This window comes from Seriola aureovittata, chromosome 20 (genome assembly GCF_021018895.1).
Source record: "Seriola aureovittata isolate HTS-2021-v1 ecotype China chromosome 20, ASM2101889v1, whole genome shotgun sequence".
NCBI lineage: Eukaryota > Metazoa > Chordata > Actinopteri > Carangiformes > Carangidae > Seriola > Seriola aureovittata.
The window spans coordinates 6,218,322-6,230,487 of record NC_079383.1 but is presented as its reverse complement, the minus strand read 5'-3'; the positions used below and the strand labels follow the sequence as shown (position 1 = coordinate 6,230,487).

Genomic DNA, 12,166 nt, shown 5'->3' with positions numbered 1-12,166 from the left:
TAACTTGCGATTTCTGAGGCTGGTGATTCGGATGAACTTATCCTCAGCAGCAGAGGTGACTCTTGATCTTCCTTTCCTGGGGTGGTCCTCATGTGAGCCAGTTTCGTTGTAGCGCTTCATGGTTTTTGCGACTGCACTTGTGGACACATTCAAAGTTTTCGCAATTTTCCGGACTGACTGACCTTCATTTCTTAAAGTAATGATGGCCACTCGTTTCTCTTTACTTAGCTGATTGGTTCTTGCCATAATATGAATTCTAACAGTTGTCCAATAGGGCTGTCGGCTGTGTGTCAACCTGACTTCTGCACAACACAACTGAAGGTCCCAACTGCAAGAAATTCCACTAATTAACCCTGACAAGGCACACCTCTGAAGTGAAAACCATTTCAGGTGACTACCTCATGAAGCTCATTGAGAGAACACCAAGGGTTTGCAGCGCTATCAAAAAAGCAAAGGGTGGCTACTTTGAAGAAACTAGAATATAAGACATGTTTTCAGTTATTTCACACTTTTTTGTTAAGTACATAATTCCATATGTGTTCATTCATAGTTTTGATGCCTTCAGTGGGAATCTACAATATTAATAGTCATGAAAATAAAGAAAACGCATTGAATGAGAAGGTGTGTCCAAACTTTTGGCCTGTACTGTAAGTTTATTCAAATACAAAAACTGGGCTTTAATATCTTTTTCATGACATCTTAATCTGTCAGCCAGGAGGTCACCAAGGTTCTGTGTTAAAGAAAGTGGTTTAGCTGTCAGATATTGATGCAAGACCAAAGTGCTGTCTGTAAACTGTCTGTAAAATGTGAAAAAATTCTTAAGTACCTCTTTTTTGTTAGTTTTCTGAGGGACAGCTTTTTAAAAGAAAACTGAGCAGGACCACCTATTTGAAGGTCAGACAGTTTTTGTCCAGTTTTAGCCTGGCAGAGCTGGAGAGGGGGGGCTTTACCTTGTACAGCATAAAAAAAAGAATGAACTGTTTGGTTGTAATGGGAAAAAATAATGTATTAAAATCTGATATACTAAGCACCTGTAAGGATAAATGAGAAATGATTATGTAGCAACGCCACCTGTCAGTCATCAAGGGTGTCTTATGGTTTAGCAGTTTAGCAGCTAAATATGATAGATTCAGGTTTTGGCGTAGGTTGAAAAAAATTTGGGCTTGGACTTGTCTGTACACAATGTACAAACTGGGTCATGTGTTGAGTGGAAACTGTGTGGTATGGTATTTGTATAATCAAAACCAACCCATCCATGGGTATTACTTTAATTTTAAATTGACTTTGGTGCAGATGTTTTCTAGGCTGTTTAAGCAAGAACATTTTCAATATCAGTGAAAACCATCACCTGGGATTTTCTTCTTATCCAACATTTGTTCAATAGGGATTTTTAGTTAATAGATCTTAATATTATTTTAAGGGATTGTTAATAAGCATTTGTTTTCCATTGTTGTAAAAACTGACTGTGAAATGGGAAGCTTTCTTGTACCTGTGCAGAAGTGCATGAGGTCTGTGACATTACACTTAAAGTTAGAGCCACCTGAATGCAAATGCTCTCCACACAGTGACATGCTGTTCATTTTATAAGTCATTGAGACAAGTGTGTCTCTCAATCTTATGCAATAGAGTCCTTCTCTCTCTCTCTCTGTGTGTGTGTGTGTGTGTGTGTGTGTGTGTTCGCAGAATAGCTAAAATAAATGTGAAAGCTTTTTCTTAATCTATACAGTGAATTTAATCTCAAGTTACACAAAAAAGAGACGGTTCTCATCATATATTTTGGCTTGCAGCTGAAACAGAGTTAATGACATATTTAATGGCTGTGTTCCATTTAGCTGTACCAGGAAGCTTTGCCAAACAGCCAACACAAACAAGGCCATGTAACTGGTACACCTAATGGGATGCTGCCATTATTCACATTATTAAGTAGTTTTACAAGTTAAAATGTCCGCTGTGAGAAAGATCTGTGGGCGAGTTTGTTTACACTATTAAAAAACCTTCATCTCGGATTTAGTTGTGAAACAATTTTGTATTGAAAATATCAAAACAAATTCTGTGTCTTTTTTCTTCTCATACTTTAGTTTTCCAGTGTAAACCACCTGGGGAAAAAAAAGCAGAACCGGTGTTGCCTTTGAACTGTGAGATGCTAACCAGCTTTATGTAAGGCAGGAAGCAGTGGCTGCAAGTCCACACAAAAGCAGAAGTGACAAAGCACTTACTGGTTCCTGAAATGCTTCACAACGGATCTGCAATCTGTTGCTACAACTCAGCAAAGCTCTGCTGAACACTTTGCACAATTTGATTCTGTAATATCTTCAGGGTCACTATGAATGCAACTGCATCAAATCAACAAACCCATAAAGAGATTTCAAAGATTAAATTTCAACTTGATCTTTGACCACCAAAGTCGAATCAGTTCGTCATTGAGTCCAGGTGAACATTTGTGCTAAATGTGAAGGGATTCCTTGCATTCACAAGGCCAAAACTGCATTTTTTGAGGTCACCGTGACCTTGACCTTTGACCACCAAAATGTAATCACTTCACCCTTTAGTCCAGGTGAACATTTTTGCCAAATTTTAAGAAATTCCCTCATAGTGTTACAGAGATATTGCATTCACAAGGCCAAAACTGTGTTATGAGTCACCACGCCCTTGACATCTGACCTTTGATCCCCAAAATCAAATCAGTTCATCTTTGAGTCCGAGTGAATGTTTGTGCCAAATTTGAAGCAGGTCCGTCGAGGTGCTATTGAGATATTCTGTCCACGAGAATGGGACAGACGGACGGAAACCCGAAAACAATCAACATTTGACATCATTGCTTGGAAAAATGGCTTAAACAATTATTCAATTATCAAAGTAGCTGCAGATTATTGATCAACTAACTGATGGATTGATAAACTAATTGTTGCAGCTCTAAAGCCTAACAACACAACTGTACCTGCTATGGATTTCATGTACAAAAAGTCCAAGACTGCACTACACATTCCTAGCATGTATTAGCTGACTGATTTTGTGTATTGTGATTATGTTGGTGCATAATATTATATAAATATTATGCAGGACTGATTTAAACAAGCATTCTAATCAGCAAATGTTCATCACCCATTATGTTTTGCTAAAGTGCAAATCCCTTGCATCATTCAGGTTTCATATGACTGTATGGTGCAACTGATCAACGGTGCAATCTCATGTTAACAGCGCTGCACTGTTTCTTGACTGAACAAACCACAGACATCAGTTAATCCATTTTTAATAGATTATACAATCAAAAATAGGGAAACAGGAGTTAATTTGAAAGATAACTGTTCATAACTCAAGATTTCAAATACTATTCCAGATGTTATCAAACCCAGTGTCACAGTCATTTCCCTCCTTTTTGCACAAAAATGGCAATAACTCATCTGAGCATCAGTCCAGAGCTGATGGCCATTATCAACACGGAATACTCTTTAGCACTGATGCTTGATGGTGATGTATGTTAATGGGACTGGGCTGGTTATTGTAGTGTGTTCACAGTTTATATCTCAGAATTATTCAAGTAAAATGACTGACTTGGAAGAATTCTTTAAGCAAGCATGATTTTCTCCTGAAATTAACACTGTGGTAATTTCAACACACATAATACTCCATGCCCTTTAATTTCTTTGTTGTTCCTTCCCATGATCTCTTTCGAGTGCCATGGGTATTGCATAGGACATTAACCGCCACATAATAATAGTATCAAGAGACACTATGTCATTCCCCGTGAATAAATATGGGTACTGTACTGGACTAAGTTGTAAGAGAATCTGGAAAATTACCTGGACACATGGCTTATTAACATTATCAGTATAAGTGTTATTTTAATGCATGGATTTATAAACAAAAGTATAACCCAAGTTTTGCAGGATAAAAAAAGAACGGAAATTTGAACATAAGCTTTTTCTCAATAAAAATAATTTCAACATTAGTAATCACTTCCTTTAAAAAAAAATTACATTATATTTGCATTTACATACAAAATGAAAATATCAAGTAAAATATGTAACAACCCACTGCACAGTGACAGGGGAGAAAAAACGACAGCGGTTGGCCAACAGATTACCTGGGTTGTATAGATGCCATTTTTGCTGAGGCACCTTCATATATCATCCATAAGAATTGTCAAGGAGCTAACTGTTTTGCATATTGATCGTTATGTTAAATAACTGCATAAATAAATCAACTCTGAATCAACGCTATAGAACAAAAATGTACCAAATATAAACCAACATTTCATTATAGCAGATCATTTTCAACTTTAGTTTACATGCCTCTGAGGGTCTGAAGAAATACACACTCAACACCATTCCCTCAGTTCACGTTGAGATGTTAGAGAATATTCTCATGACAAGAGACTGCAAAATGAAAATGTTAAGCCAAACTGAAACATCACATATTTTAAGGTCTCTGGGTTAAGGCGCAGAAAAGCTCTTTTATGTGTTTCTTGCATTAGAGGACACTTGTAATACAATGAGAACAGAGGAGACAAGACGTACCTTTTTAGTTTTGAAAAAACATGTAGTGCATTCACTCTCTCTACATAGACTCTCTTCTTTTATATGTTTATATTTAACAACTGTAATTCATAAGACTGAAATCTACCAAAGTGCTTGATGCATAATTTGTATTCGATGTAGAATGTAATTTGTCATTCCCTCTGTTGGTTATTTCCATGTTAGTCTTCGAGTAAAGACATCATTTTGTTAGGCATCATTCATTCATTTGCAGTTATAAATAACCTCAAGTTAGAGAATTTCTAGATTAAAGCAAGTAGCAATATAGTTGAAATTTAACTTAATATTAAAAAAAGGCATCAAATAGAAATAAGACCTTGCATAAGAATGCACCTCTTGAGAGACCATGACAATCATTTGAGTTGGCTCACTCTTAATTAGCATAGTTCTGTAGTGTACAATCACACCAAGAATGCAGATGCAATTTCTTATCACTAACAAAGCCCACGTTGGTTTAAATGCATGCAACCGTTTATCTTCTAAAACCAGAGGGTAAACCAACTCTTTTAAGTCATATCACATAGATGTCAGCTACTTCTCCGTAAACATTAAAAGCTGATTTTGTTTTTAGAACCTGTCTTCAAAAATTAAATGTTTTTCTTTTTACCTGACACAATCTATTTAGAGCAGGAAACCAAATTCTTATTTAAAAATGCCAAAGCCCCACAGCCCCACAGCCCCCCCCCCCGTTTCATTTCTCAAATTAATTTTCTAAGGAACTGTACATCAGTATGATACTGCAGGCTACACAATATGGTTTCCATCACTGACTTTTTTTCATCATTTGGAAAAGTAAAACAAACGTTCACTGATGTAGATGAAGCTTTGTGCTTAAGAAGAGCTGAAAGGGGAAGGTTTTTTTAAAGAACACAAGTACATCGTAATACTTGTTAGCAGTTGGTGGACTTGACTTCATTTGACAGTTGGGAATTAAATCAACTGTTTTGTGACGTTTAGAAATGCACTTGTAGTAACCTTCTCTAACACGTCCCCTGACCTTGTGAAAACCATGCAGGAATGAATCCCATACAAAATGAATTAAAACACTGCATACAGCAAATGTCACTAACTGCATAACTATATAAATGCAAGTTTGAGATATAAGCTTGTTATTATTCAATTTTTTGAAAATTATAATATGATAATTTTGGGGGGATGTTACCAAAGCCAAATTTCCAACTGTTTGTCCACTTGTAAAATCACTGTTGTTTTTTTTTTACATTGTTTTTCATGTGTTACATAAACAATCTATACTACAGCCCATTCTCTGGTTGCGCTCTTTTAAAAATCCTTAAAATAGGACCAGAATCACACAATGTCCTCATCAAGGAGATCCTGTCCTTGTCTCATCAGTGTTTTTCTTTAAATTTGTTGGTCTGTGTAATGACATGAACACCAGTAGGCTGTGGGTGAAAAAAGTCCTAAGTAGTTGACATGAAAATATCTTCATGAAAGTGCCAAATGATTCCATTCAGTTAGTACATAGCAGTCACAGACTTTAAGTGGGCTGGGACGTATTAACCAACTATCTTCCGCACAATATAGTAACAAGGAAATAAATTCATGTTATACAAAAGAAACTCTGTGGCTTGGTGTGCATAGCATATATACTGAAGGCATGACTCTCTCTGCTTTACAGCAGGCTTTAGTGTCATATACTGTTAGTTATATCTTGGGTCTCCACCCATTTATGAACTGCATGAGTTTCTTCACCTGCAGTTTGCTTAGCTTGAAGTCTTCAGACAAAATCTCCTCAGTGAGCTGCAACAGTAAATTCCCATCAATCTTCTCAGAGACAAAGAGAGAAACAATGTCATCTGGCAGGCCAATAAATTTTAGAGATTTGGACACCTCTTCAATTGAAAGGCCAGCCAGGCTGGATGGGGGCTGCCACTGTGCAGTCGGAGAGAAGGATGGACAGTTAAGAGTTAATGAGTCAGAGATGGAATAAATCTCTTTGGTGCTCTGCTCAGGCTGAGTAAGTGAACAATTTGGAGTCTCCTGCTCACTGTCACAGAGTAAGTCTGTGCACTTTTTTATGGCATTAGATTTTGGCGTTCTCGGGGGTAAGATGGGGCAAGAGAGGCTCTGCTTAGTGTTAGATTCTTCTATTGGCTTGTCTCTGTACATCTCTGAATTGTAGCTTGAAGATTTTGTGCAGAACTGATTCAGAGAAGCATTCTGCAACCTGAAGTCATTACTGCTCTGTGCATGCTCTCGGCCATCAAAGTCAACAAGGCTTGATGTGCAGGTTTTCGGGGTGCTCGGGGATCTCTTTCTTGGGTAACTGTAGTAACTCCGACAGCTGGCTGGTAGAAATTCCTCCATGCAGTGTGATTCTCCTCCACTGAAGTTATTTGGCCAAGACAACCTCGAGGACATCCCATCTGATGGCAGGCTACCACTGGGCAGAGAAGCACTTGGCTCAGTGCTGTTGGATTTACCCCAGGTACAGGGGTAGCACACACGGCTTGGCTCTTGTGGGTCGGGTGCTTCTTTTTCACACGCTCCACTACTGTTGGAAAAACATAATATTGTTTAGTGGTAGAGAAGCAAACTTCCTGCAGGCCTCATAATATGATTTAAATATTTAATAATGAAGTAACACATGACTTACTTTACAGCTTTTGAAGAATGAAGGTGAATAAAAGATTAAGGGCAAAGGAGAAACTTCAATGTGCAGATGCTATTACTTTTTATCTGCACTCAAATCTATCATGAAAGACTGTACAGATTAAATATTTAAGGGACACCACGAACTTTACATAAGAAATTTCTAGGTGGATTTTAGAGGGCGGTTGAGAGGAGTAAGAAAAAATAGATGGAGAAAATGGTTACCAAGGACTAAGTCATATCAACATACTGTAAATCAGCCTTTGACATTAGAATAATACTGTGAGTATATGCAGCATCACTTTCGTGTCCTGATTTCCCCTTTGTTATTGTAATTAGGTATAATTGTTGTCACAGGTGTGCTATGAAATGCTTCCTGTTCTTACATGTTGTGGAGACCAGAAGAATAATAGGAGAGGGTTGGACTTGGAGACCGAGTCTCTTGCTGACGTGGCTTTGACAGGATGGGCACCGATGGCATCTGTTTCAAACTTCGAGGAGGGATTGGTGGGGCGTTCAAAAGACGACATTCTTCCTTCACCTAGAAAGGAAATGACCTAATTTTAAAACTGACAGCAAAACTAACATGTTACATGTAACATTCACTATATAATAGTTTTATTGGTAAACGCAGTGTCTGCCATTTTTGCACAGGATTCAGACTGCCGATCTAAGCATGAGGGATTCACATGAAAACAATAAATGCATGACATCCAGTGCAATTGTACCTCATTCATGACAGCCTCACTGTTAACTTGTAACTCTCTTTACAGCATGTTAGAGCTGTATTTCGTTACAGTCAGATCAACCTACTGCTGTTGCTTCACATTAAAAGTGTTCAACTGGTGAAACATGGGGTTACTTTTATTGTGACACAGCTACAGAAAACGCAACATATTTTTCACCATGGCTACAACCCACTGAGCATTCATCGAACAACACTATAGATATTTTCTTCATCTTTTGTCAGGTGAGTAATGGAACAAGAGGGAGCAGCTGCAGTGAGCTGTGCAGGCTCCACATCTCCAACTCTACAGCAGGTAACCAGCTCTACTGTGGCCTGCTGTTGTGTGGAAAACTACATACACTATATGTAATAGGAAATCAGATCCAATTGCAATTATTATTGACTGACTTTAAACTCTCGTTGTTATGAGAGTTTGTTTATTTGCACTGTAAACTGATACATCAGTTGTTGCTGTTGTATTTCTGAGATAGTAGTTGTCAGAGAAGCTGTAGCTGCTTAAGGAGTGTTTGGTGTAAGCACAGTAACCATAGGTGCCAAATCAACCACGACTGAAACCTTAAGGATTACAACTTTAAGAATAATGGGTAATACTCACAGCTTCAGACTTGGGTGGGACCGGTGGTGGCGTAAGAGAGGCATCCGAACTGGTTACTGCCCCAAGAGGACAAGTGACTGGGTATGATAGGGCTGCTGTTGTGCCACAGCCATTGTTGATGCCTCGAATGACCTCACTTAAAGAAGGTTTTGAAATCTGGCCTCTCAAGTGATCCAACCACAGCTCCTCATAGGGAACATCCGACTTGTTGAGGGATGTTTGTTGGCTTGTACTGTCCAGCAGCTCAGGGAAAAAGTGTTCATTTTCTCCTGAGTCTGAAGCAATGCTATCAGATGGCAGAAGAGCCCAATCTCCACATAGTGTCATACATCCCTGCAAGTTGACCTCACTGTTACCATGCAGGTTGCTGCCGTACACACACACAGAGAGTCGGTGGAAGGACTGGGTGAGTTCATCGCGGGCGTAGGTTAAAGAGCTGGGAATCTGCATGTGGCTTGAACACCCGTTGGAGCTGCTGCTGCCTCCGCTGCTTCCACTGCAACTACCATTCCCGCTACTTCTCTTAGGGCTCTTTCCATCATCGTTCCAGTCTGTCCGCACATCACGTACGGCACGAGAATAGTCGTCTATGTCAAACTGCTCTTGGCAGAAGGTGAACCACCGATGTACCATAGTGTCTAGCCACAGCTCCCCTTGCAGCAGTTCCTCTGGAATAATAAATCTAGGCATGGCCATGTGAAAGGGAAAATGGATGGGGATAATTTTGTTACTTCGTAGAATGCAGCACACAACCACTGTCTTTGTCTGAATGTTGACCAACTTATAGCGATGACCCTCACGGATGAGGTGGAGGTCATACTGGTTGCGGGGTGGACTGCTGGGTACTGTGACATTGACTGGGAGGCGGGTTTTCTCCACAATGTTCCTGATGGTGTGCTCGCCGTCCTGCATCTGAAGCTCCAGAGGACTACACGTGCTGAACCTGCCTTTACACTGGAAAGGCAGGCTGATGCTCTCGTTGGTGCGATGGTTCATGCAGATCAAGCAAGGCATCTTGCCTCGACCAATCTTACTGATGGAGTTCAGCTTCCCGATCTTCTTAAATATTGTGTTGAATCTTGATTTCTCTTTGGAGGTCTTGGCATAGAGGATCTCGGCCTGGCCCATTAATGTCAGTTCATCGCCGGTGCTTAGTGTAATGTTGTAAACTTCTGTGTCTTCATTGCATTCCCCTGAAGCCATCTGTGCAAAGAGGACATGGAAAAGGACAAACCATGAGGCTGGTACATCAACAGTGTGAAAAGAGGTTCAAACGAAAAACTGACCAACAAAGACAGCATGGAAGGATATATTTTAATGGTGTCCTGGCTTAAGTAGCAGTAAGTAGGCTGGTTTGAACTTGCTTTGTGGAGCTCACAAAACTGAGCACCACAACATAGGTTTAAACCAGCCTACTCAAAAAAACTCTTCTTACAAGTCTTAACAGGAAGATTTCTGATCTTAACTGGAAATCTTACTTATGGAATACCCCTGATGTCAGAGTAGTAGAAGTGTTAATAATATGTTATATGGCATAGCTATGATATGCTATAAACAGTCAGAAAGCAATAATAATGAACCCTTTAATAGATAAAATATACCTTAACATTGAATGTGATTTCCTCCATGACATATACTCTTTCAGGGAATGCTTTGGCAACCTCCTCCACACTGTTGAAGTACTGCACAGGCTCCTTGACATCTCTGTCCTGCTCCAGTAGCTTAAACTGACCTTAAGAAGGAAAGTGCATACCAACGACAAGGTCAAGCAAGCATTGAACCATCATTAAATGGTCTGTAGTGCCAAATTTCAGCAACCCACATCCTCCATTGCATTGTCAGGATTTGAGAGTTTGGGGATTTGCTGTGCATTAACCTCATTAACCTTTTCGCATTTTGAATATAAACAGCGATACCTTATCAAGGACAATATCAGGCAAACTTTAGAAGCATGTATGTAGAAGTAGCTCACCTTCGTAGTGTACTGGGATCTCTATTTTGGGCCCAATGACGTAGTGTCCCTCCTCCAGACTGTGAGCAGTAATAGTCGTCCACTGACGGCAGGAATGAATCAAGAGGTAGTCATTGTCTCTAAGCCCTTCAACCAACTGACCTGCAGAAACAAAAACAATTAAACCATTCACAAAGCCAAGCACTGATAGCAGATTATATCTTACAACTAAGGAAATACTGTACCACCGCTCGATAGTACAGTAGATATCAGAATATCAAATGCAAAGTAAATTTACCAAACCTTCAGAATAACTTCTTGATATATGTTGCCATTTTGGCACATTTTAAGTCTTGAAGACATGAAACATTAATAACTGTCAAGTTATGTGAAATATCATCAACATAACACTTGAAAAAGCAAACTAATGTTGATCGTGATTGATATTAACAACAAGTATGGTATCTCAGGCAGACTGTGTTATGCTTGGAGTGGGTAACAGCGGCACTGAAATGAACCCTGATGACCATGGTGATTAGCCCAAACAATTAAACATCATCAGTCAGGAAAACCATAGTGACTGTTTCCTTGTTTGTGTCACTTTTGAGCCTCACAGGATGCTCCACTCAAACCAAAGTATTTGTTTACAACAAATTCAAAAGTCATTTGATGGCTTTATATGTTGTCCCTAACATTTCGTACCTTGCTACCATGACAATAGTTGTTTTTAAATCAACGTACCGGTTTTAATTACACAGCTACAACGTGACAGCGGAGAGTTACATGACATACAGAAAATAACACTGACACCAGCTTTTTTTCCCACGTAAACATGACGATTTTGTTGGGAAACAGTTCAGACACGCTGAGAAAATTCAACCGAGTTTGTCTGACTGCTAACTAGCTGCTAGCTACCGCTGTGCTGTAGGTTGAAAACTTGGCAGTGTCAAAAAGTTACTAACCGTTGTCCAGCTTGGCAATTTGAGGCAGCCTATAAGCACTGACCAGTTGATCTAATGGCAAGGACGTCGTGCTCCATGTAACATCTTTTAAATTGTTGTACAACATTGTTCCAAGGTCCATTTTGCTAGCTTACATTAGCCAAAAGGGAGAGCTAACTTAGCTGTGTGTAAACACGGTCACAAAACGCTACACTAAGCTAACCAGCTTCACAACATATCAACTCTCCATCTACAGCTTCACGTTTGGCACGTTTCTTATTGACTGTCGCATATTCCCCTTTTCACCTGCCTACGATCATTAAGATCTGTAGTCTGATAATGCAGCAGAGCCATGTTTGTTTAGCTAGCGACGATTGCATCAAGGCAAGTTAGCCACATGAACAACGGAAACACGTAATTTGTTCTTTTAAAATAAGAGTTTAATTTATTTATGGATACACAAGAGATGTTAGGGTTAACATGTTATAGTTCTTGGTGAGTGTATGGTATTTGCTAATGGGAGATCAGTGCCAGTATCTGCTGGAAATTTTGTGTTGTAAAGTTTGGCACTGATCCTGAAAACTAAAAGACAAGAGGGCAGAATAAAGATAGCCCCTTCCAAAATAAAACACCACCTGCTGCTGATCTATCTCTCATTTATAAACTGTTATAGAAGAGAAAATTATATATTTATTAGTCATTTCTATTTAAACACACAAACCCACGCATCCACACACACACACACACACACACACACACACACACACACACACACACACACAC

General features: G+C 39.3%; 1 protein-coding gene across 1 annotated transcript; it reads right to left on the bottom strand.

Moving 5' to 3' along the window:
• Positions 1–3,233: 3,233 nt before the first annotated feature.
• On the bottom strand, positions 3,234–11,765 carry garem (GRB2 associated, regulator of MAPK1). The gene is made up of 6 exons (XM_056364824.1): positions 11,405–11,765; positions 10,464–10,604; positions 10,093–10,223; positions 8,492–9,694; positions 7,535–7,689; positions 3,234–7,050 (listed from the first exon to the last, which is right to left on the bottom strand). Exons 1-6 carry the CDS (start codon positions 11,523–11,525, stop codon positions 6,201–6,203), a joined length of 2,601 nt encoding a protein of 866 aa, XP_056220799.1. The 5' UTR covers positions 11,526–11,765; the 3' UTR covers positions 3,234–6,200.
• Positions 11,766–12,166: the final 401 nt, after the last annotated feature.